This window comes from Dunckerocampus dactyliophorus, chromosome 11 (genome assembly GCF_027744805.1).
Source record: "Dunckerocampus dactyliophorus isolate RoL2022-P2 chromosome 11, RoL_Ddac_1.1, whole genome shotgun sequence".
Lineage (NCBI taxonomy): Eukaryota > Metazoa > Chordata > Actinopteri > Syngnathiformes > Syngnathidae > Dunckerocampus > Dunckerocampus dactyliophorus.
This window is the reverse complement of record NC_072829.1, coordinates 17,151,046-17,178,078: the sequence shown is the minus strand read 5'-3', so window position 1 is coordinate 17,178,078 and position 27,033 is coordinate 17,151,046. Positions and strand designations below refer to the sequence as shown.

The 27,033-nt window shown below is 39.9% G+C and overlaps 1 protein-coding gene across 2 annotated transcripts in view; it reads left to right on the top strand.

The window, feature by feature from the left end:
• Window positions 1-25,481, top strand: part of fmr1 (fragile X messenger ribonucleoprotein 1) — a 28,973-nt gene extending 3,492 nt beyond the window's left edge. The window contains exons 2-15 of one of the 2 annotated variants that reach the window (XM_054792218.1): window positions 3,735-3,787; window positions 3,872-3,965; window positions 4,125-4,196; window positions 6,326-6,474; window positions 6,606-6,699; window positions 6,876-6,992; window positions 7,065-7,235; window positions 8,735-8,813; window positions 9,904-10,046; window positions 12,226-12,312; window positions 12,486-12,714; window positions 12,847-13,041; window positions 13,138-13,217; window positions 21,229-25,481. In XM_054792218.1, the coding sequence (XP_054648193.1) occupies window positions 3,735-3,787; window positions 3,872-3,965; window positions 4,125-4,196; window positions 6,326-6,474; window positions 6,606-6,699; window positions 6,876-6,992; window positions 7,065-7,235; window positions 8,735-8,813; window positions 9,904-10,046; window positions 12,226-12,312; window positions 12,486-12,714; window positions 12,847-13,041; window positions 13,138-13,217; window positions 21,229-21,423 (1,758 nt within the window). In that variant the 3' untranslated portion in view covers window positions 21,424-25,481. Of the gene's footprint in view, window positions 1-3,734; window positions 3,788-3,871; window positions 3,966-4,124; window positions 4,197-6,325; window positions 6,475-6,605; window positions 6,700-6,875; window positions 6,993-7,064; window positions 7,236-8,734; window positions 8,814-9,903; window positions 10,047-12,225; window positions 12,313-12,485; window positions 12,715-12,846; window positions 13,218-21,228 lie in introns of both variants that reach the window. The other variant, XM_054792217.1, reaches the window with a different exon arrangement.
• Window positions 25,482-27,033: the final 1,552 nt, after the last annotated feature.

The window sequence follows — 27,033 nt, the reverse complement described above, 5'->3', positions numbered from 1 at the left end:
TTCCCCGAGGCCTTCTACCGGTCGGACTTGCCCTGAACACCTCCCCGGGGAGGCGTCCGGGATGACGGTGCTTCTCACCTTATCTCTAAGGGAGAGGCCAGCCACCCTACAAATGCCAATTTTTTTTAATGACTTATTTGTTTTATTTATTTTATTATTTATTTAACTTTTTTTAACAACTGGCAGAACATGAATAATTTAATGACAAAGTTGCTGAGAGCAACTGCCAACATTTAAATTGCACTTTATTTACGAAGCACAGCTCCACTCGGTGTGCTCACTTGTCATTAAATACAAGTGTCATGTTTCAATAGAACACTTACAAAAATACTAAGAGGTGAAGCAAATACATTCAACATCAACTGGTGAGCTACTGCTAGCTTACGTGTTACCTATTGGAGACCCCTGTGATAGCGTCACTGTTCAGGTGCACTACTTGTACACACAAGTAGTGTTTTGAAGACAAGCCATATGTATTTTAATGATAACAAGAGCGCAAGATTGGTAAGTGACACTTCATAAAAGTAAGTTGTGATGATAATGGATGATTGATGTATCCCATGAACGTAATAGCCACTTGTAGCTCCGAGCCAGCTAGATACCGCCAGCCAGGCAAAACAAAAATGCCAGAAAGTGGAATGAGATTGAAACGTGAGCGATCACACACGCTGGCATAGATAGACTTTGAATGTGACAAGCTGTCGTCAGACTACACATATTACGGGCCATTGTTCATTCTCCCGACAATAAGAAACAAAGTGAAAGTCAACAGAAGATGTGTCGCATATCTGCTCACATGCGCAAGTGCCAACAAGGCAGACAGGCAATTCTGGTGCATGCTTATCAAAATAAAGCGCAGTGAAACATTTTTATGATATTTTAAATCATTTTCAAACTAATTGTGGTCAATATGTGCGTCAGTAATAAGCTATATATGTACCTATATAGCATATACCTGTATATACATTCATACAATATATTACTTTAAAATGTTTTCAAGTTTAAAAAAAACAAAACCTAATTTTTAAGGTGTGGTGGCTTTTATTTTGTAGTGGCGCACCGCCACGATCAATTACATGCAGCAAATGTAGTTGAATAGTGCCAAAAAATGCCATTTAAATGCTCTAAGCAACTTTGCGGTTGAATTAACAGTTTGGCAATGTTCTCGGTGCATGTTCGGCTAGTTACACTTATACATAAATAAGTCATTAAAAAAAATTGGTATTTGTCATTTAAAAAAAAAAAAAAAAAAGGAATTGCAGACGCAGCAGCAGCATGACACATCGGCGGCAGTCCGCCCTCCTATGCCCCACCACCACAGCTTTAAAAAATCCTAGGGGAAACCCTGGTGGGCATTGTAAAATTGTAAAATGGCCTTACATTATAAAGCCTGAGTCGCGCACACATGCACACACACACACACACACACACACACACACACACACACACACACACACACACACACACACACACACACAGCTGCATTAGCACACTCTGCTAAACTAAGCTAACCCCGCTAGCTTCCATTCACGCTCTGTGACAGGGGAGTATCCAAGGTTTTTTTCCGCCGTTTTAGTAGTGTTTGTGATGAGGTTCCGCCACGACTGGACATGTCTGCATGGTGGTGTTGAGTTTTCTTCTTCTTGTGGGTGGCAGGAGTTGAGTGACAACCAGCTTTGAGGCGAATCTCCCATCTACCGCATCTGCCCTGTTTGAGCGTGGCCCAGAGTTACGAACGTGATATGGCAACTGGATCAGGCCGATCTCGCGGCAGAAGCCGATATTATCTGATATTCAAAACAGCAGATCGTCAGCCGATCCCGATTCTGAATGCTCTTAGAGAGCAGTGATATGTACTTTGTTAGAAAGCCCACAATTTTTACATTTTTATTTCTTTGTTTCATTGATGACTTTTTTTTGCCAAGCATTAAGATTTCACTCTTTGTTTGGCGGTCCTTGAACGCACTACAGTTATGTGCTATGAGACAGAAGTGAAACCTATACATATCCTTCTCAGACCCTGCCACAGTTGAATAAATCCACCAAAGAGAAGACAAATGTGTTATTTAACTTGAACACACACATCTACCTTTTGCAAGGTGAAACACCTCACCCTTTTCAGAACTTCACATTTCAGTCTGCAAAAGCCTCTTCCCTAGATTTGCTCTCGAGGGTATCTTGTATCTCGAGGGGCTGATCACTTGCTAAATACAGCAACAGTGTCGCGAACTTGTCAACACTCATCCCTCCTGCTACATCTTCTTATTCTATAGCAGACCAGGTGCGTATGAGATGTTTTCCTTTAGCCTCAATTGCTTCAAGGCACTATTAATTGATCTATCCGTTTCACACGCTAAAAAAAAAAAAAAATCTTGACTAATCTGGCATTACGCCCATCCCTTATTGCCACCAACTCCCCTTATCTAATCACAGTGTTCACTTCACCATGCTTTGGGATAGTAACATGGCCAGTTTATACATTTTATACTTAACCCAGGCAAATGTACTTGCAAGGTTGAGCAGGTTGTAATTTTAGCCCACCTCCAATCTGTGGGGGATTTGGGTTGCTCCCCTTCTTCGCCTTTCGCTTCATTGCATCTGTTACTTACTGTTAGCTTGCCAAGCCAGTGCAACCCAGAGGCATAGCACTCTTGTCTGGTGTCCTTCAAGGCTTGGCATGTCCTACTTTTAACATTTGGTAGAGCGTTTACAACCTCAGAGTGAGCCAAACTGTCCGGGCAAAGTTCATTGGTTGTGTGGGAGCCACAAATATGGCCTTACAATTTTATTTTTCAAATTCTGTTTTTTCCATTTTAATTTTTTTAACAGTTTTTTTTTCACCTTTTACACTTATTTTACCAATACAGTGTGCGTTTTTGTGACAGTAAATAAAATGTCAGTTAATTAAATGCAAAAATCCTTAAATTTATTGATGCAATACATTATTGGCCAATTTTGCCCAGTAGTTCTGAAACTGATGTAGCTTGGCTAATATTTTTTAATGGATTGTCAGTCTCTGCACACGTGTACCAATGTGTGCAAATCCTCAACAAACTGTAATGCCCGTGCTTTTGGTTAAGGAAGATGTAGTCACCAATGCAATTCCAATTGCATTGTTAATGTAAGATATTTATACTTATTTTGTTTGTACAATGTGTATGTGGCGAACGGCTCTTATTTTGAAGGCCGGAAGTGTGGTGTGTGTGTTGAGAATGCCTATTGACGGTTAAGACGAGCTTGGAGCAAGAATAAAACCTTATTTCGGCCTTATTTCACTCAGAATGGGCATCGTAAAACACAACACAGTGTAAACACACATGCAGCCTGAGTAGCACACGCACAGGTGCACTAGTATTGTATGTTCTGCTAAAGTAAGCTAACCCTGCTGGCTTCCATTCACACTCCGTATTTTTGACAACTTTTGCCGGTGTATCAGGTCACCGTTTCGATGTGTTTAGTTTGGGTGGGGGCGGGCTAGTGTTTGTGAGGAGTGCATTCCCCAAACAAACGTTCCTTTTCCTCGCGATGACAAAGTTTCACTCACATTATATCCATTTTTGCAAGATTTTTAACAATAGATTCCTTTTTATTGGCCAATTCCGCGATTTCGGACAAGAATGCTTTGGATTTTTAAGTTTGCCAACAGAATGTGCAGCCTTTTACTTGCTTTGGAGTATTTTGACAAGTGTGTCAATATGTCTTAATATAATTTTTGACTTCTTTGCTTCTCTTAGGCTTTCGTGAAGGATGTCCATGAAGGATCAGTCACAGTAGCATTTGAAAACAAGTGAGTAATGCAAAGCTGTCAGCAAACTAACTTGAAATCGAACTTTTACTGCGGTGACTAAATGAATGTGTGCTTTCATCCCAGCTGGCAGCCGGAGCGCCAGATCCCATTCCAGGACGTGCGATTTCCTCCTCCAACGGGGTTCTGCAAAGAGATAAATGAGAGCGATGAGGTTGAGGTGAGACTTTGTAGTCATTTTTGCTTGCTAAAAATCACTTTCTAATGAACTTTTATTTGCACATAATTTGTCTCAGGCACTTTAATTTGCATCTTTTATTGTTTTAGTGCTTTTGTCCAAGCTTGTGATATGTACTATTTTCTGTGTGGGTTTTGGCAGGTGTACTCAAGGTCTAATGACAAGGAACCATGTGGATGGTGGCTGGCCAAGGTTCGCATGGTCAAAGGAGAGGTAGGGCTCAATCGAAAGCAGTTTGTGCTTACTTTCATTTCTCTGCTTCTGTGTAGAGTTCTGCTTCTTTTCTTTATTGTCCACAGCCAGAGAGTCCTCAGCCCTGAGTTATCTTTCCCAACGGCTTTGTGGGTGTGGCTCGTATATACAGTACCAGCGTTTTTGTTAGACTCTGCACTACAAATTTGTGTAATGTGTCCAGGAAACTGAACGCAAGCAATTCTTGATCTGATTGACAGTTCTCATTTTATATCAGTTGAGAAGTTTCATAATGAATCACAAATATTTTGTAATGTTGCTGTTATTACAACAATATCAGACCAAAAGAGAGAAAACAGCAGATCCCCGCTTTTTGCGGGACATTGACGCACCCATAAAAATGTCTGTTTTTGACAGATGACTCCCCCACAAAACCCTCTGCTAGCTTGGTGTTGACATTATCTTTGACATTTGCAATAAAGGTGACCATTGTAATTAATAGATTAGCTTCAGCCCCAGAACCCTCACCTTTAGTGAATGATAATGTAAGATAATTGATGAACAGACGGAATTGGAGTCACGGTGTAGCCTTTAGCCTGGTTGTCAGGCTAGCACTAGGTGCAAGAGAATGCTTTCCTGCAAGCCGCATCTATATAATCCACACTGCTTGTTGTAATTCAATAGCAAATTACAATTATATATTAACTTGTCTTGACCTCACCGGATTGACTGTCTACGCTGGTGCTTCCATAGCCAAAAGGACCGCCGAACAAAGTGCAAAATGTTCAAGTGTGACGAAAAAAACATTATCATTCGTTTTCTGTGCTGCTTAATCCTCATTAGGGTTGCAGGGGTATGCTGGAGCCTGACTGGTGGCAGGCGGCGTACACGCTGGACTGGTCAGCACCTAATTGCACGGCACATATAAACAAAGTTTCACACTAACATTCATATCTATGGACAATTTAGACTCTCAAGTTAACCTAACATGCATGTTTTCAGAATGTGGGAGGAAGCCGGAGTACCCGGAGAAAACCCACGCACGGGGAGAGCATACAAACTCCACACAGAGATGTCCAACGGAGATTTGAACCCAGATCTTGTAGCTCTCCTGACTAAAAGTCTGATTTAAATCCAACCTTTTGAAATAATCACGCAAGCACACACCAATGTCTTAAGAACTCCCTAAAATGAAGCAATTCAAAGGGACAGGGTTGATGAGCTATGAAATCTGCAGCTACCTGGGGGTGAACTAGATCCTTTTTCAGTTCAACGATTGAAATCTGTCATGCTCAGCAACAGACATATTTAGGGATGCTCCGACCACGGTTTTATGTGGCCGATACCAATACCGGTCACATGGATTAACTGTAGATTTTTCAGTTTACACTGTGTGCACAATTATTAGGCAAGTCTGTATTTGATCATATTCCCATTTTTCTACATATTTTCCAGCCCCAAGGTGAAGAAACTTGAATTCCTATTGGGTTTAAGCATACCAGGTGATGAGCATGTGTGTACTGAGGTAGGGTGTGGCCTTCCGAGATCAACACCCTTTATTAGGTGTGCACAATTATTAGGCAACTTCTTTTCCTTTGGCAAAATGGGCCAGAAAAGACATTTAATAGACTCTGAAAAGTCAAGAACTGTAAACCTTCTTTCACAGTGATGCAGCACTCTTGAAATTGCCAAAAGACCACAGAACCATTAAATGTTTTTTTTGCAAGTGCACAAAAGGGTCACAAGAAACATGTCAAGAGAAAAACATGCAAATTAACTGCCAAATATTTGAGAAAAATCAAACGTGAAACTCCCGGGAACCCACTATCCTCCAGTGCTGTCATATTCCAGAATTGTAATCCACCTTGAGTGTCCAGAAGTACGGAACATGGTGTTCAGTGCTCAGAGACATGGCCAAGGTAAGAAAGGCTGAAACCCGACCACCACTGAAAAAGACACACAAGTTAGAAGGCTGTGGCTTGATCAGTATTGGATTGGAGCATCCCTAGTAACACACTAGTCGTGGGAGTGTCTATGTTGAATGAACATTGACATACATTGGTACATGTTAGCATTCTTTATCAGGTTCCAGTTCTTTTCATAAACCATCACGCTGACATGACGGTGTTTGTTGTTTTGTGTGTCTGTAGTTTTATGTTATAGAGTATGCTGCATGTGATGCAACATTAAACGAGATAGTGACGCTGGAAAGGTTACGGCCGATCAATCCAAACAAACCAGCTACCAAAAATACCTTCCTCAAGATCAGACTGGACGTCCCTGACGATCTACGGCAGATGTAAGTTTGCCCTGTAATATAGTCTTTTTTTTTTTTTTTTTTTTTTTTTTTTGCCATTTTTAAAGATACAGTAAATGCTCAAGAATCACAGTCTAATATAATAATATGCATGCTTAACTCCTTATTAATAGGTGCTCCAAGGAATCCGCACATAAAGACTTCAAAAAGGCTGTGGGAGCGTTCAGTGTTACCTACGACTCAGAGAAGAAGCAGCTGGTCATCTTGGTGTGTGAAATGCCTGACTTTCTTAAAAAATCTGTTTGTGTGGGAGCAACCTAGACACACTGTAACTGTGACGCCTTGTATTTGACTTTAGAAACATCACATTCATCTTGTCCGGCACGTATTAGTAATCCAAGGTAGATTATTAAAGGGAGATGCGTTTCGGTTTGTTCCAACAGTCAGTGAATGAGGTCACGGCAAAGCGGGCCAACATGATGAGCGACATGCACTTCAGGAGCCTCCGCACCAAACTGTCTCTCATGATGAGGAATGAAGAGGCCAGCAGACAACTGGAGGTACATGTGTGAGCCAAGAGATTGTGTCCTTCCTGCCTATCAAAAGTAATAAATAAATACCTGTTTGTGCAGAGTTCCCGACAGCTGGCATCACGGTTCCATGAACAATTTGCAGTACGTGATGATTTGATGGGGCTCGCCATTGGGACTCATGGGGCCAACATTCAGCAAGCCCGTAAAGTTCCTGGAGTCACTAATATAGACCTGGATGAAGAGACATGCACCTTCCATATTTACGGAGAGGTATGACAGCTCTACTAATAGATGACCTAGTTATACATATGTGCATCTACCTTTATCTATACCTAGTTTATCATGTGTTATGTATCTCAAATGCTGTGTAAGTGGATTTAACTGAATCGTGAGCTTGACATACTTACTTACATACTTCATTAAAGAAGAATTCCATCTCTTAAGAGTATAAATCAAGGTAGCAGGGTAAATTGTTTCGTATGATTGTGTCAATTTATTAGTTTTATTGAGTCTGTAATGCAATCGAATTACCAGAGACAATGCATAGGGCACATGCAGTATACAGTGGAACCTCTGTTACCTCATCATCATTAATCTTTTCCAAAAGGTGCAACAAAAAACCGAAACATAAGAAAACCCAATCAATTTTTCTGAAAGCAAACTAAGATTAGTAAAAAGTGCATTTTTGTATCTCATAATAATATATAACATATTTAATCTAAATTGAAAAATCATATTAGTGACCTTTTTAAGAATAAATGATCAATGACTACAAAAAATGTTAAAAATGCAATACAAAATCGGGATGAACGGAGGTTGGTATAGCTTGCCATGATGACTTATTTACTTTAAATAGTGCAATCCAAAACTGCACTTTGCACCCTAAGGTGAGGGACACTATGCAAATTCCTCAGCAAATGAATTTGGTATGATATCTTCAATTTGGTGTTGAAACTTTGTCACCTGTACGGGTCGGTGGCAGCAGGGGCTTTTTTTTTGTGCTGATGATAATCCTGATCAGAGCAGCCATTTGAAAGAACGGCGCAGCAACGAGCATGTAATGTGGCCTCCTTGTACCTTTTGCGCTTTAGAGGGTCGGGATGGGTGCTCCGTCTTGATGACGTGCAGGATACCGTGGTGTGGTGGGTTAATGATAGGTTTTGATAATCCGTTCTCTGAATATGGGAATATGTGCATCTTTAAAGACTGGCAGTATATTAGTAACATCTGCCTATTTTCATTTTTTAGGAAGGTAGGTATATTTTATACATCGAGGAAAAGGCTTCTTGAGACGTCATCTCTACTTCTGTGAAGAAGGTGTCGGACGTTTCGCTCCTCATCCGAAGAGCTTCGTCAGCTCTGTATATATTTTATACAGATTTTTTTTTCTGATCTGAATTTACATTGCATACAGTCATGTGAAAATTAAATTAAATTAAAATTAAATTGGGGCACCCCATGGGGGTATAGATGGGACACGTTTGTGTATATGAAAGAGTTGTTTTATTGTATACCTGTGCGGCTCCTTTTGAGGTGTAGCTGCTCTGAAGCCATTTCAGTCAGCAACACAAGTTGCCTCATGAGCATGTACTGCATATACAAATGTTGACCTTCATATGTACTGAATGAACAGGAAAACAGGCTTTATAGTGTTTTTATGTTTGAAATACTGTTGCTGAGGTGAAAAACCGTCGTCCGTAAACTTGTGAATCTAAAAATGGCGGATAAAGCTGTTCGAGAAAGTGTTTAATGTTTGGTATTTATCTAAGGACCAGGATGCTGTTCGTATGGCAAGGAGTTTCCTGGAGTTTTCCGAAGATGTCATCAAAGTTCCCCGGAACTTAGTAGGTGAGAAAATTACTTTGCTATTTTTTTTATTATTATTATTTTTTAGAAATTAGATCAGATAGTATGAGGCAGTACTTTAATATTCCAATGATGACTCCATGCATCAGGGTTCCTATGCTAGTATGAAAAGTATGGAATTTGATTTGATAAATGTTCAGGTCTGGAAAAGTATGGAAAATGGAAACGCAAGTATGGAAAAATATTAATGTTTCTAAAACTGTTAACTGTTGTGTTTTCTAAAAGATAAAGTTATGAATAACTTTAAAAAAAAGAATGAAATGGGTGGATGTGCTTTTCTAAGGCCTATCCTAGGGCAGCTGAGATGTTTATTATTTTCCTCACTTAAAAAATAAATCAGAAATTATTCAGCAAATGAAAGAATACCTCTTTCTGCAAAGACAGTCAAGGACAGGACCAGTAGAATGGGCATTGATGACAATTCAGCACAGGCGTGAACGCTATTGAGCAAACACTGATGGAGTCACTTTTGTGTCGAGGCAAATTAGCCATTTAGCTTGAGCTGTCCTCTTCTTCACGCAGTAGTCCAGCCTTTTGAAAGTCGTCAGTGATAGTGGCTGGTTGGCAATCCGAGCATTCCAAACAGAAGCTGTAGTAATTCTATACTTGATCAAGCTTAATTAAGATGTGTCAGAGATCGCTGCATAGGACTTCAAAACGTGATACTAGCTTCCACTTCACTCATCCACATCATTACTTCCTGAAGCTGCACTCTACGCATCATGGGAAAGTTTATAAGGCATAAATTATTCCCATCACTGTACAAGCCGAGTTCACAGCATGAGGGGAAAAAAAGTAGCAGTTTATACACCGGAAATTACCGTAATCCAATATCCAAATATTTTTGTAATTGGAAAATTGATTAATCATCGATTGATTGATTGATTGTTGTAGCTCTAATTATACACGTCTATTTACTAAGTTTAGATAAAGTATGGAATTTTAAAATATGAAATCCGTAAGAACCCTGATACATGATTTTTTATGTAAAACCACCACCACTTACCTATAAGTGTATTTCAGCACTTATAGTACATTTTTACCGGTAATAATCATACTTATTTTCTTTTAGGAAAGGTGATTGGGAAGAGTGGCAAACTGATCCAGGAAGTGGTTGATAAGTCTGGCGTGGTGCGGGTTCGTATTGAGCCTGAGAATGACAAAAAGCCCTCAGTGGCAACGGCATCGGTGGCAGCGGCAGCAGCAGGAGATGAGGTGAGTCAGAAAAAAATACTGTACATGATGACTTCTCACATGATGCCTCACTTTACAAGACAATAATTACTGCTGCTGGCCACGATCGTCATCATAAAAAGTAGGAGTGCCGAATGTGAGGGAAGCGGAATAAAACCAGTTTCACTTCTGTATTCATTGTATTTTAATCAGTCTCATGGCTGTCTCAATTTGCACACTTTCACACGTAGACTTAGTCTTTTGAGAGCATAACGTGGTAAGTATGGCAAAATACCATGTGCTCTTAGCACCGTGATAGTGCGCTCAAAACGCCCAAAATGGTGAGTGCGCAGTGATGGACTCTCACCACTTTCAGTAGTAGCCATCTTGGCTGTATAGGGGAAGGGATGGGCCCAGCTCGAGTGGTTGCAATTCACAGTTAAAAAGGAGAGACGAAGAAGAAGAGGAAGTGGGTAAATGTTGTGGTAGTCATTTCTGGTAAGTGCGCAACTTCAGCAATTGATTTGGGACAGCATCATGTTGTCCACATTTGCATGTACACAGCAGGGGTGGGAATCTTGATGCATCTTTTTTTGTGATCAATAGTTCGTCCATTTTTTCCTATATATAATTTTTTTTTACTCACTGTGTACTACTAAAACAAAGTATATTTGTAATGATCCACAATTAAAATAAACATGAAACAGATTAATTTACTTCCATTATCTTTTCAGAATTGGAAGGTTACATCTACCAGCATATTTCCCATTGCAACCAACATAAAGAAATCTGCCATTTTTCACAAATAAATAATAGACTTCTGAATTCAAACAAAAATCCTGAGCATAGAATCTCTGACAAAATAATATTTTTGCTGTATAGCAAAGTCAAAAACAGCTTTCATACAAAATATGGATTTCTGTACCAGCGGCTCTCATACAAGAATAATGCTTGCAGACATCAGTATATTATGAATAACCAAAAAAACTAGGCTGCCCTTATTCAAAATTGCAGTGTCAGTGAAATAACATTGCAATGGGATGTTGTATCTGGGTTCCAAAGTGTTATGTGGTTTCTCATATTTGTCGTGCTCCCAAAATATTTTAAGCTTGTATGACAAAGCCTGCTTATTGTCTGGCTCTTGTCCAGCTAATTTTTACCTTCAATCGTGCTTCCAGATGCTCGCTTTAAATCTAGCAGGTTACGCTCAGCCACTCTGGTGGCGTCTTACACTTAAGTGCACCACCATAAACTGTCCGGGCGGCACTTTGGCTTTCAGTCATTTTTTGGGGGGATTTTTTTTTTTGTTCCGTCAGCATCGATTATTGACATTTGAGAATTGATTAATAATCGTCAGTGTCCGCATCACGACGCATCTAAGAATCGATTCTTTCCCCCACTCCTAATACACAGCATACTTCTACATATTGAAGTGTACTGAATGTATTTGATTTGAGGCATGATTGATTACTCACATGTCTACTCTGTGATTAAATATGATTAATCACACATTTCCCTTGGGCTTAATAAAGTCTATCTAATAGAATATATCTATTGAAATACTACAATTGACTTGAATTTAGTTTTGAGATAAAAGAAGTACAGGTATGGTGTTTGAATAAAGAAATATTTAACAGACCAGCATTTTTTAACTTGATTTAACAACTATACACATTTGCTGAGCAGTAATATTCATAAACCTAACCTTATCAGCAGACAAATCAAGTACAAAATAACTTTTGCTGCAAAGTGACTTTAAATAGCTTGTACTCAACTTTGGTTTTATCCAGCCTTCCATTAGGCAGGTTTTTAAAATTTTACTTTGCTGTGAAGCAGACCTGGGTCTTTCTCCTTACTCATAATTGTTAGCTGCATTTGCCCTGCCTTCACCTTTCAACCTTATGATCTCTCGCAAAACCTTACTTTCATTGTACATTTTGTCCAAGGTGATATTGCGTGTTACAAAGTTACAAAAAAAAAACTTACTTGCTCAGTGCAAATGACATCGACATGCGCTCCATTTCATTAAAAAAAAAAAAAAAGTATTTAACAAACGTAATCTCAAATAGACATATACACAATCTCTTCCTCTTTTTTTCAGCAGTGCGTGACCAAGATGACTTGTATTTTGCTAAGGCTTCTTTTATGGCTAAACTTATTGTTGCATATTGGTGATAGGTGGCTGGAGCTTAAAGCTTTCGTGTTTTAATCTTTCTCCTAGGGAATGGTGCCATTTGTATTTGTGGGGACCAAGGAAAGCATCTCAAATGCAACAGTACTGCTGGACTACCACCTCAACTATCTTAAGGTATGCCAGAAATGTCCTACAGTGGTTTGTTACACACCAATATCATGGGGTAAAACACTGACAATGACCAGAAAGCTTGATGATCTCATTCGATCAACAATCTAAAAACCGTAACATCATTCTCTGATTGTGTCTAAAAACTAGAGCTTGTTTTTCTAACTCTGTGCCTGCAGGAGGTGGACCAGCTACGTCTAGAGCGTCTTCAGATCGACGAGCAGCTGAGACAAATAGGAGGCGGGGCCAGTGTAGGAGGAACGGGCCCACGAAATCCTAAAGACAAAAGCTATGTGTTTGATAATGGCACAGGCCTCGGGAGAGGAGCAGGAGGAGGGAAGCCCTATGGAGGAGGGGGAGGAAGAGGCGGTCGAGGACGAAGAGGAGGGGGTGCAGCGTTTACCTCAGGTGCAGTTACATTACCACTGTACTTAAGCACTTTAGACCTTCATTTGGAGTCTGAGTGTCTGTATACAGTATGAGCCAGACAAAATGAGGGTCAGTTTAAATGTGCTTTCATTTGTGTACCTTGTCTGCCAGGCACCAACTCAGAGGCATCCAACGCTTCAGAGACAGAGTCAGACCACAGAGATGAGCTCAGCGATTGGTCATTAGCTCCCACTGAGGAGCTAATGACAGGAGGTGGAACCTTGCCAAGACGGACGGACGGGAGGAGGAGAGGAGGTGGCGGAGGACCTCGAGGACGAGGGGGAAGAGGACGAGGAGGATATAAAAGTGAGGAATTTTTTTCAACTTTTGTCAGCTACTTATGGCATACCTTGTTGTTGGGATACAATGGTTTGATACGGTACCCTTGGCTGTCTCGGTTAGGTGACGATGTGCAGTGGAGCGACCCGAGGCCTCGTCATAGCAGAGACCCCAAGACGAGAGCACAGGAAGACACCCTACAGGTATAGCGCTTTAATACTTTGTGGAATTTTCAAGTTATATAGTCTTATGGCGTTTATATTAGGGCTATCAAAAATAACACGTTAATGGCGGTAGCTAATTCATTTAATTAATTATGTTACATATTTTGTGTAATTAACGCATGCGCATTAGAGCAAGCACGCGTCTCTGTTTTGACGGCAGACGGGATCACAGTGGAGTGTCCCCACACAGACTCTGACGCTCTTTTAGAACTTCATTCAGACCTGAACACATCAACTACAGTACAATTCCAACACAATACACTGTATGTATCTCCAACTCCCACACGTTTCTCGTGTGTTCATCCTGGGAACGACACTTCCTCATTCGCATTACAAGCACGCGAGATGCATTCAGGGACACTCACAACATCACAAAAACAGCTTTATAATGTGTGTATGTGTGTGTGTGTGTGTGTGTAAATGAACTGGAAGATAAAGAAAAACATGAAGTGGATATTCTTCGTAACAAATTGCTACATGCTGGAAAATACACTGAAAACAAGTAAATTTACCTTAAATTACGGGATGTCTTTGAACACAACCCCTCATTGCTCATAATAACACAGTTTAAAGTGTGATTCAAATGTTCTGCTACTATTAAAGAGACTCGTGCTGGACAAATAGATTTTTAGACTTGTGTGGTATCTTTTAGCTTGATTGACATATTAAGTTCATTTTATAATCCTGCCCTGTCATTTATCTTTCTGTTAATTAAATACAGTAGAAATGGGCATATTTCAGGCATAGTTGCTAATGGTGATTAATCATGATTAATTTTTAAACTGATGCATTTGATTAAAATTTGTACTCATTTGACAGACCTCGTTTATATGAATACATAGTGTTAGTTTGAGCAATACAGTGCTTCAGTGGCCTGTTTGAATTTGTATTGGCTCATATCTTTACATGTTGTCTCTGTGCTTGTGTGGGTTCTCTTCCAACATAGTACCACTGTCCAAAAATATGGATCCAAGGTTTTACTGAAGACTCAAAGGTGTGAGTTGTTCTGTTTCTTTGTCAGTCCAGTTCAGGGTTCCCCCCTCTTCTTATCCTAAAATACCTAGGATTGTTTTTCCCAGCATGGGCCGAGTGGGCACTTAGGAAGGTTGCTATCCCGTTTGTGACTGCAAGAATTGAAACTGGATTATCAAAATCACAACAGATGATTCACAAAAATTCAGCTGCAGGACTCGCATTGGGCAATTAGTGAAAATTGTCATACCTGCCACTATTTGTCTGGCAGTCCATGGCCACCAATACTTCCATGCTCACTGTATCAACGGCTTCCTCTTTAAAGCCCAAGTGCCTGTGACTGCAGGATGTGCGCTCAGCAGTGCCACAATGTGATATGTCATTTGGGGCCATTTCCAGGGATCCAGACTTGAACAGCCTCGGCGCTATTGACAGCCGGAATGGAATGGTCTGATATTTGTACGACATGCCTTTGTAAGCAAATCTCAGAAACTTCCTATGTGGGAGATATGCCGCAGTGTGGAAGTACGCGTCTGACAGGTCGATTGTTGTGAACCAATCGCTCATTTGAATTGAACGACAGAGTACTTTGTGTGTCAGCATTCTGAATTTGTACTTACGGACGTGCCTGTTTAACCCCTGAAGATCCTAAATTGGCCCAAATGGATGTAACCCCCTTTTTTGGAACAAGAAAATAGCAGAAGTAAAACCCGTGATATATTTCTTCTTCCGGGACAGACCTGATCAAGCAAATCAGTGCCCATGCAGGCTATGCACATCGGGTGAGCGTCCTTGCCTGAGATGGAAGCCCCGCATGACGCAGGGCACAGGCGGGATGCTGTTTAAGCCCTTTGGTCGGGACCGATGTCGCAGACGTGGTTCGGGAAAGATGGCTCGTTTTCACCACTGCGGGGTGTTAGCCCGAGCTAGTATATCACACGAGAGCCTGTTCGCTGCGACGCGTTGACAATTACTCTGCTCGGTTAGCAAGCTAATGCTAACTGACCAGACAAGGCCGCCTTGACGCGTAACTTATTAAGTTATTGCTTGCACATTAGCTACACCTATAACCAAATACAGGGTAGCTAACGAACGGGGCAGCTCGTCACAACACGGCCGCTGCTCTGAACCAGTGAACGAGTAACTACAAGGAAAAATCGTCTGTCCAGGACTAAAGTCAGTAACTGCGTTCTTGACTTTACCTTTTTTTCTCAACCCACTGTTATTTCGAACTAGCTGAAGGACCTTAGTGTCGTACCCACACGGGAAGAAAACAATGATTTGGAGGGAGAGGTCAGCTGTTACATGTTTACATGAGCGGATGAAGACGTTATGACTGCACCCCTGCGACGTGACTGTGCAGTCATAACGTCTTCATCCACACATGTAAACACTGTGGAACACATAGTGTGCAGTGATACCAAGTGAGAAAGACTTACTACATCATCGTGCATATAAAGCTACATCATATGGGAAACCCCCACAGCATAGCAAAAACTCATTAGCTGGAACAGAAAAGAGCAAGCCCCTGTCGGCGGTGAGTAATATCGAGTTTGAAGGCTTCATTGAGCACCTCGAACCTCGCTGTATTATGCGTAGCTGCCACTACATTGTGGCCTTGTGTACAGTAGTAACACTTGATCAAGCCTTTTGTAACATTCCACACTACAAAATGAGTAATAAAAGTATGTATGATTCATGTTGATATGGGATCAATATGCGTATCGACCGATATTCAAGGCTGCAATATCGGTATCGTATCGGAAGTGGAAAAAATATGTTTGAACTTAAAATATGTTGTTAATGATTAAAGCTGATAGGTGTGTTGACAGGCTGGTGGTTTGTGGTGTATAGTAAATACTGAAGGATTATGCGCGGAAATATCAATACTTACTTTGCAAGTTGATTTCAGTGTGAGCCCCTACATTTTCTGCCTGCACTTTTAACATTTTAAGTTGGGGCCACTGTGCTCCCAGTCTGGAGCCCTGATTTCACCTTTTGAATACAGCAGCTTGACAGACTGAAGCACAGGCATGTGTCATTGTGAGCGGCACTGAACGATTCTATTTTCCCCACAGTCAAATGGTAGACGAGTCCCTTATTCACCGTCCTCTTGTGTGATAGACAACAAGACATTTTATGGCTCCACTCCAATAGTCTGTTCCAATTCACACACTTCAAATTGTGCTTCACAGGTTGTTATTCAAGTTCAATTTTGAAGCAAGTTACGCGCCAATGGAGATTATTAAATCAGCAACACAAAATGACAAACATTGCTGGCAAGGCCTGCAGCAGGGGTACAAGGCAAACCATTTTTGCACATTCGAAGTAGTGAACTAGGGGTGCACTGATTACAATTTTTGGCCGATCACCGATCTTTAAAAAGCCAATCCCAATTTTGGCCGATACAGATTAAAAAGAAAAATGATTAAAAAAATTGAAAAACATTGAACAATACCCGTTAAAGAATAGACACTTGTTTTAACTGCACATGAGGTCGTTCTCTCAAATAGAATTGAAATGTTTAGAAAATTGCAGTCCAAACTACAAAATGATATCACTTCCATTTTAGTTTTTCACTTTTTAAAAACAAACGCAGCTTGCACAGTAGGTTACACTACACAACTGATTTAAGCCTCTTACGAAAAAATAAAATGCACAGCAGTAGTTTACTTTTCCAAATAAAGGAAATCACAAGGTTGGAGGTGTTTAATAAAATATTAGTCTACAGGACAAACTAATTGCTGGTCGTTCAGTGGAATGAGCCCCATAATTTTTCTCACAGTGGCTTTGCTCTTTTCACTCCTCATAAGTGGTGCCCACAGCGGGTTGCTATTACAATAGGATTGGAATGAAATTTTGCGACTTAGCACAAGTTGCAGGGGGAACGCTTTGAGTGTGACACCGTACCAGAAAAGCGCAGAGGTAGTTTCCCCTAGGATTTTCTGAAGCTGTGGTGGGCTGCATGGAACCCGCCGCTGCTGTGTCGTGCTGCTACTGCGTCTGCAATTTCATTTTATTTTTTATTACAGCAATTTAACTTTTTTATTCTTTTTTTTTTTTTTTTTTTTTAATTAAACGGTTTTCAACAACCGGGAAAACATTAACCGAGAACATTGCAAAACTTAATTTAATGGCAAATTTGCAGAGAGTCAAAAATGTTCACTCTTTTTGTTACCTGACCTGTTTAGTCCAATAGTACTATGTGACTAGTACAAAAGTACAACATTTTGTACTATTTTACACAAACCTACATTTAATATTATGCCTGTTTTAGACTAAACTAATAGAAATTAATTGTTTAATAATATATTTTTTAGTTCAAAATAACAAAATTAACAAAATAAAATCATTTAAATAGTTTTGTCATAGAAATCTGTCCTGGATAAACTATATAAATTCAGGTGAGCTACTTCATGTGACTGTTCTTTGGTGAACTACTCAAAATCAGCTGGTGAGCTACTGCTAGCCTATTAGCTCCCTGTTGGAGACCCCTGTGATAGCATCACTACGTGTTTGTTGAACAACTTAGTCACACATCTAGTGTTTTGAAGACAAGCCATAAGTATTGTGATGACAACAAGAGAGCAAGATTGTTAAGTTACACTTTAAAAAGGAAGTCAGCATGAACGTGATTGCCACTCCTACCTGGAATTGGTGAAAGTCGAATGAGATTGAAACGTGAGCGATCACACACGCTGGCATAGATGGGCTTTGCATGTGACAAGCTGTCGTCAATTGACTGCACATTTTACAGACTATTTTTTTTATTTGCACGATGATAACAAACCAAGTGAACATCAACACAAGACGCATGCTTTTTTCTCGTCACACGTTTGACTTATCTTTATCTTCCGGTCGCTAAGTTATCATTCTTGTTGATATTATATGAAGCTGTAATAATGTCCTCTTCTACACAAGTATGATATTGTAGCAACCCAGAAGTGTGTGATGTCTGACTATTTTGTGAGGCCTTCCATCATGTGTAGCGCTTGTGTGTGAGGAGGGACGGCTGCAATGCATGTTTGTAGACAGCTACAGTACATTCGCTGATACTCTTTGGGTACGTTTGCCAGTATTCTTGTGTTTGCTGACAACATTTAAGCACAGACATGGCTCATGGATTGGAAATCTCCACAGGTGGTGTGGTATGGGCAATTTTCAATGTTCATTTATTTATCTATTTTACAGGGACAGTGCATGCATATTAGTAAACATTCCTGTCAATGTGCCAGAATTAACCAAAAGGCTATTTTTCATCTGTAGTCCCACATCGTAGTCCCATTTATAAAAGTATACCGTAAATTCCATTGTATAACAGGGCTGTACGCTTAGCCTTTTAACCAGCACTGTCGGTAACACTAGTGGAAACAGTCAGTTGTCCCAGATTTCACATTTTCTCTCACAATTCTCTCACCAATTTCCTCTCCCTCCTTGGTTTCATTTTGAAAATACGACTTGATTTTCATTTTGTAGCGGACACAAGGTCAGTCATCTTTCATCGATTAATGGAACGATAAAAAAAAAAGACAAAATTGATCAGCTGCATTGTGGAGATGCAGCAGAACCTTCGTCCCGACAGTCAATGCTTGCTGAGGCGGTTGGTTGGCAAAGTAAATGTAAACAAAACATTGGTAAATGGTGCGCGCTACATTGCAAAAGAAGTGCAACCTTTCAATACGGATGAAAAGCCAACAGTTTGGGAAATGTTAGAAATGTTAGACAGATATTACAAATTGCCTGGGAGAACGTACATGTGTAGTACATGTCACAAACAGCAATTCCTGAACCATATAACCGAGTGGAAGAAGACGTGTTAAAGGACATCATAAACATTGCATTTTACTCCGCCACCAGATACTGTATGTTTGTGGTCCAGCTCCAATATGACCCGCTACATTAGTTTAACAACACACTACATAACTGTGTGTGTGTGTGTGTGTGTGTGTGTGTGTGTGTGTGTGTGTGGTTTCTTAACAGAGACAAGGTCTTTTTTTTTTGTTTTTGGTTATGATTGTGATTTTTGCTAAGAGACGAAGCATCCATTTTATTTTCATTGAGGTTTTTTTTTTGTCTTATTTGTTTAATTCATTATGTTTAATTCATTTAAAAGCTCTTGACATTCTAATTACGATGTTAAATAATCTTGAAAAATTAAAGTTTGTTGCTTTTGATATGACGTACTCTCATTATTATGCGATAAAATTAATGAAAAAATGTTCTCAAAAAATGTTGTCAATAATATTAAAAACAATCAATTGTTCAGTTTCTGTAGCTTTAATTTGTCTGCTTGTTGGCTTTTGTGAATTGAATGTTGTTAGGAGCGTTGTCATGACACTTCACGGGGACTGGTGTTTAGGTACCTTTTGATTTTACGTGAATCGGTTGTACCAACAAAGATTTGCTCGGTGCCTATAAAAGGTCAAAATTTGGTACCCATCCCTATGCAGAGGTAAATGATTTGATGATGATGATATTGGAACTAGAGCTGTAACGATGACTCGATGTTTCGATTATTAATCGATTTTCCAATTAATAGACAACGTTTTTGGTAATCGATTAATCATTTCATTTCAAAATTTACTGTAAATATACTGATTTCAGCCTCTCAAATGTGACTCTTTTTAATTTCCTTAGTCATCCACGAACGCAGACCTGTAATCTTTGCCTTTTCGGTGAAACAGGATAGTCACATCACCTTTGACTTTGGAAAAGAGCAATCGACGTTTTTGCCTCTTTCTGATATCTTGCAAAGCAAACCGCAGAAGAACATTCCCACGCAAAGTATGGGATTTATCCACTTGTACTTCGAAAAATCGAAAAATGCAAAAATATATGCACAACTCTTACCATGTCAACACAAAAAACCTAGTGGTAGAACAGTGAAACTGGAGTGCTGCTAGAGGCGGAAATTTAAAAAGGTGCTTTTTTTTCAAATCCGATTTGTCTATTAATCAAAAAAATAATCGACCAATTAATCGATTATTAAAATAATCGTTAATTGCAGCCCTAATTGGAAGCCGTTACTGGATCGGATCAACGAGCCCAGTTGCTTTGATTCAACACTCAGTAGGTAAGTTTAATAATCATAGGAGGGCGATTTCCTCTGTAAACCATCCCTCTGGACGGGATTCCCCTGTGCAGCACAACGTGAACTGTTGCTTTATGCTGTGCTGTAACTCCAGTAGATATCTCGCTGTACGCAAGTCCTCACTCTATGTCTGTGCCCTCCCGCCCATAAACATGGCACGCACCTCATGGTGACGTAACACGCAAATTGCACCGACCTGAGGTGCATTCACGGACATCGAGTCGTTACATTATTTTTGGGGTAAAGACCCCACGACACCCTGAACATGGAAGTGGGTCACCACCTACCAGTTGAGAATCCCTGCTCGAGAAATCTTAATGTGGAGCAACAATTCTTTTTCCACATTCTTAGAGAGTCTTTGTTATGAGGTGCTATGTTGAACTTCCAGTGACCAGTATGAGAGAGTTTGAGAGTGATGGCACCAAATTTAACACACCTGCTCCCCATTCACACGTGAGACCTTGTAACACTAAGGGACAGTAAAATTACACTTTTATATAAGCTCTGTACTGGCTACCTTTACCTTTTTATGTGAAAGTGATTAGAATAAAATATTGTCAGTAATGCGAGGGGTTTAGTCATGCGCACACTTCCCCAACAGGAAGTTACCCAGCAAGTCTTGCAGGTTCTACTGTACATTGGTATAAAATAGTATTGTTTTGAATGTATATGTAATTCATTGCCATGAGACAGCGCTTCCTCAAATATATCTATATTATGTACAGTAGTGTCAGAGACATCGCCCACGCTTGTGTAAAATAATTTTTAAGGGCTTGTATGGCATTCTTGGAATGAAACCCCCATAAAAAGCGAGGATCTACTGTAGTCACTTTTGTGAGTTATTGTTTATGGTGAATACCATTTATTAATGGGCAAAGCAACATAACTATTCAGAAAATAAAAATGAATTACTTCCCCCCCCGACAGATCCGTGTGGATGGGAACAATGAACGTAGCGTGCAGCATTCCTCAGGGGGGAGAGGAGGAGGGCCTTCTTCATCGCAGGGTGGCATCAGTGCCAGCGGCGAGGGCCCGCCACGCCACCATCACCGGCCCATCAGAGACCGAGGGATGAAGAAGGAGAAACAGGATGCTCCCCCTCTGGTGAACGGAGTGTCGTAGATACATCACTGGAGGACCTTCTCACTTAGACACATATACTCAGAAATGAACACACACTCTCTCACACACCCATCACACCAAACACAACCAGTCCTTAACCATCCATAGTTTTGTTTTTTTCCATTTTCAGTTTTTTGGCAATCACGTTTAATAGACAGGAGGTTCCATTCCATCAGCATGGAATGCTTATTGTAGTGAAGACCATGCTGGTCTGCTACATCAGCGTGACAATATGGATGTTCTCGACCAGCAAGCTTTGTGGCGAAACACATCTAACGTTCAGTTATATGCATCGCTTCTCCCCTATTAGCAACATGGTGATGCTACGCATGCTAGCCTTCACTCTCTCTGCACCTTGAGGTTTCCTACTTGACCTTAAGACATACATTTTTCATGCGGTTAGGGCACAATGAGGACCGTCCTCAACCCTGGTAAAGTATGGGCAATATCTTCCATGACACATCAATATCAGCTTCTGTGATTGCTTGTACTGTATTCGACTTGCAAATAATTGTAATGATAAGCGGCACACATACTAACAAAATGTCCCTTATCTTTACCGGACTGTCATCGTGCAACAAGGTGACCCGATCTTGGATGATCCACACACTCCCGTCTTTGTCCCACCACCTGAGCCTACTTTCACACGAGGCTCCTTTTGTTAGGCAGGGCAGCATGAATCCTCCCTCCTGAGATCAGGAACCCTCCGTTGTCTGTGGGCAACATTTGACAGCACACAGCTGAAGTTGTGAACTTCAGTGTTGAGGAGAATCGGATGTCCTGAAATCCAACATAACAAATCGGCTTGGATTTCACTAATGTCAGGGTAGATAAAACCCTTTACTGAGTTAGAGCAGGATACGTTTGTAGGCCCAACTTACAGGGTTTTTGATCTGTATTTAGCCTTGTTGAGTGAGCCACTTTTTGCTCCATGATTTAGGATGGAATCGGCCACCTTTTTTTGTGGAACAAGAGTCTTGGCCTTTTGTCCCCAGACGTGTGTTCCATTCCTGTTCTTTTATAGAACAAATCTGTCTACCGATGTGGATGGCAAGATAACATAAGTCCATGGCACACAGATGCAAATCAACTACAATGCAACCTCGGCTTTGGCAGTAATTTGTTCCAAAAATCCGACAAAAACAGTATTATACAAAAACCAAAGCAATTTTTCCCATAAGAAAGAATGTCAAATTTATTCCTGACACCCAAAACTATAAAGAAAAACCCATTTTGTAGAGAATAATTTTAGTTTTACATGCAGAAAACAATGTGTGAAATGGATATAAATGAAGAATGAAATTGATGATGAACATTTAACATAATTTCTCCCTTTAATTGAAGACTTGTTGGCGAGGAGTGGAAAGGTACTTTGCTAGGAGTTCTTTCTTGAATTCAATAATGTTTCTGATTGCAACTTTCTTAATTCCCATGGTGGATGGTGGCTTATTCTGCAGTTGTTTTCAATTTTAAAAAGCACAGAGACTAAGTCACCAATGCTTTGGATGCTATGTTTGGTCACTCGATTCTGCGGAACGATACACCCGCGAACAGACTAGTTTGTTATGCGCAGCTGCAGTCGAACAAAAGATGACAAACGATATACGGCATCTCTCTGGCTTGGTGACTGATGCCATTCAGCCGTTATTCTCTTCCTGTGATATCATTTATGTTTCACATCCTGTTCCGGCATCATACAGCCTGCACGTTTTTGATGATTCAAGCAGAGCTTCATTCCCTGCATTTAAAGTACTGGTGCATGCATCAATGTAAAGTTAAGTAAACTGATTTAAGTCTGAGCATAAAACTCATTTGGATGCTTAATGTTGAGCCAGATCCACAGCTCCTGTGAGGCTTTTTAAACCGTTTCTATCTCTGTGCCTTGGATTTATGCTTCTCTTTTGGTTCTTTTACAAGCACCTAACTGCTTATTTTATTTTCAGACCCTTTGCAACACTAATTTCTGGTCCCCACACTTGCTGTCTGGTCTCTTAACATTTATTTGAAAATTCTCACAATGTGATTTCTGAGGCCAGTATTTCCTTTCCATTGTGCTTATTTTTACAGAAGTATCAATTAATGGTGATTTATTTCTCACTAATCGTTTTTCTGCAATGCATCCAAAAGTGGTTCAAGTACAAATAATCTTTTTACTGTCCGTAGAACATTCACCGAATGGAGTTGTTTAAAGAGAGAGGGTGGCATACTGTATATAATGATGTCATTATTTGTCTTGAGAAAAAAGATTTGTACTATTGTTTCAAATGTGCACTTATCCTTATTTTCTTTCTTTTTTTGCTGTTTGATATCAGTTGAATGCTAGATCTCTTGATAATAAACTTGCTGTAAAAAGTATCCTCCATAGCAGGGTTGAGTCACATTGATAGTGAAATGTCCTAAATGTCCTGTTCATTCATGAATGAATGAATGTCCTAAAATGTGGTACAATAAGGGGGGAAAAAACTCCAAAAAAGTTAGTTGTGTTTTAAAGACTGTCAATTGTTGCAGTCCAGTCATCATTGATCATATGACTTAAAGTGACTTTATTCAATTTGATCGAAAATATTCCCGGCAGTGCGTCGTTCAGGCTTCGTCAAGCTTGCATGAATTTAAATAAATTATTATGGTGTTCAAATACAAACCACCCATCAGTCATTACAGGAATCTACAAAGAATGTTGAATGTCCATTCCAAAAAATATCACATTTATTATCCAGTGTTCAACTGGTATGAAAACCTATAATCTTTTCTGGTAAAATACAGGTGGTCCTCGGGTTCCTAGACTGGGATGCAAGTCGAGTTTTAATATAAGTCGGAACTTATACCTAAATTAACTTCTAAGTCACTTACATTGTACGCAGAACACATGAAGGACATATAAAATATAGTAATAAAAGGATTAAATGAACCAGTAATAAAAAGACTCCTTATTCGTATCCCTGTGGTTGCCTTTGTAGCTTCCTTTCTCCCAGTTATTGTCCCAGTTTAGTCTGGAAGGATAACCTCTTCTCTTCCCAAATTTCCTTGTAACAGTGCACAGACTCCATGACACCTTTAGCATTCAATAATTGTTATCCTTAATGATGGTTGTGACAGTCGAGCTATTAGGACCAAAAGACCTGCCAATGTTAGTGGGCGTATCCCCCCTCTCAGCGCTTTTTATGATAATTGTCACTTCCATGGTGTTGGCTTTCCTTTTCTTTGGCGCACTGCCGTTTGGGAGACATAATGAAGTATAAAAAGTTCACTAACAGCCGATGTTTATTGTTCCTCTGTGTGGCCACACGGCAACACACTGTATTCTTCCTTCTAGTAAATAGTTCTCAAGCGAGTCTTGTGTTTACAGAGCAAAATTTATTTTTATTTTATTTTCAATTCTGAATAAATGTATGGGATCGTGTTCGTAACCACTAAACATCTTAAACCAAGGGCCACTTGTATTAACTGTCCATATCTAGAGCTAGTAAGCCACCACTGGAGGATGTACTATACCGACGCTTATTTCACACCCAGGCTAAGTTAGAAAGTTTACGTCAAAATGGTGCAACTGATTTAACTGTAGGGTTGGACTCCAGCCTTAATGTACGATACGCTTTTTAAAAACAAAAAACAAAAAAAAAAAACCTGATGTCAACTTTTCCGCAAGAGAATGAGTTCTATAGACTTGTGTGCATTGTTTTGTTTTAGGGGATAATACTAACAAATAGGGTTTGTATGATAGTAGAAACATGTATACTTTAAGGAGGAGGTGGGAAACTGTTGCATGCTGCCCATTTGTTGTTGGGAACCGGAGCGAAGCATTTGGGAAAATGAATTGGAAATGAGTTTTATTGTATTCTGTGATAAATACAAAACTCTTGAGGAAGAGTACTTGTTACCACGGTTAACTGAAGAAACGTCAGTGAATCTTGGAAGATGAACAAAATCCCTGTCATTTCCGAGTTTCTTGAGTTGTACACAAATTCTGCTATTTGACTGTTGCTAACTAAAATACCAGCATAACTCTGAGGTCTGTTGGCTGTCCACTTTCAAATAAAAACAGCAATGTTATCACAGGACTAATCTAAACTGGACATGACTTTATTCATCGATGGGATGTGGGTTGGGGGGTAAAAAAAAGATGCATTGCAGTTTGAACAAGTCAATTTTGTACAAAAAGGTCGATCGACAGTAGGACTGAAACTGGTTCTGGCAACGCCTAATTTGTATGACTGTATGTCAATGGTGTCAACCTGCTAAATGTACCATGAACATTTCCTGAGGAGTCATTTTTTTGAACCCACGACTCACTGCAAGACCATGTCGATAGTTTTGGGTTAGATTTCCAAATGTCCCTGATGCGATGAAATGACTGAACTACAAACATGAAACCTTGATGTTGACAATGTAAAAAGACCGTATTTAACAACAAATGGATCATAATAGAGAATGTGGTGTTGAAATGTGATCATTTGTCAACCATACCCATGAGGGGCTGCGACAGGTTACGAGTGGAATCAACGCAAGATGACCAACGTTGACTTTTTGTCTGCAGCAAATGGTTCTTCTCTTCTTATTCCAGAATGTATATTGCAACAAATGCTAACTAGACATATTTGCTGGCTTTTAACACCAGAGAGGCAGACAGGAAGGAAAGATGCATCGAAAATCTGTACATACTTAAACCAGGGTAGTCTAAAAAGCTGTAAATCTTGTGAGCACTTTGGGCATTTTTTTCTTTTCCTTTTGTAAATACTACTAGCATTTAAGGTGTCTGGGTTTACATGTCTGGTTATAGTGCAATATATTTTGTATGCAAGCAGTTTCAATAAATAAAGGTTGATCTTCTGATAACTAAAGCCTTTGAAATGAACAGTTTGTTCTCAATGATAACGCACTCATTGATAGTAATGTGCGATACCACTGATTTCCTTACCGATTCGATACAGAAGAAAATTCAGGCGATACTGATCTGATATTGATACTTTGCTCAAATGCAGTCATCTGTCATGGGTGTGCAAAAATATATTGATAAATCATTGCTGTTTCGTAGTTGAATACGGCCTATTATTGGGGAAAACTATCTATTTAAGCAAATTTTATGTTTTTTTTTTTTACCTAAATTAAGCATTTTTAAGCAATTAACTAAAATGTAAGGCATTCAGAAGACTCCTTCAAATAAGTCATCATATGTACTTTATATACTAGCCACTAGGTGTCAGTAGTTTTACAGTAATGTTCGGTGAGACACACGGACACCGGACTTGATTGCTGGAACAACAGGCTTTTATTGCAGGTTTGAATGATCTCACAACAGGCACAATAATCCCTAACACTGGGCTACTGTTGCAGCCGTAACCCACGCCAAGCTAAAACTCTAACTCCGAACCCCCGACGTCACTTTCTGTCCACCCACCACCCAGCTCCCTTAGCACCGGAACACATTTACAGCAACACACACGTCTTATTTCTGTCTAAAATGTCTTATTTCCTCTTATTATGTCTACCATATTGGGCAATAGGAGTGTACAGATATAGGTGTGGTATTTCATGCCTCGAGGGCTCTAATTATGTTAAACACTGTATTTTGAAGGTCGTAAACAGCTTTTCTATGCTCTAACTACGAAAATA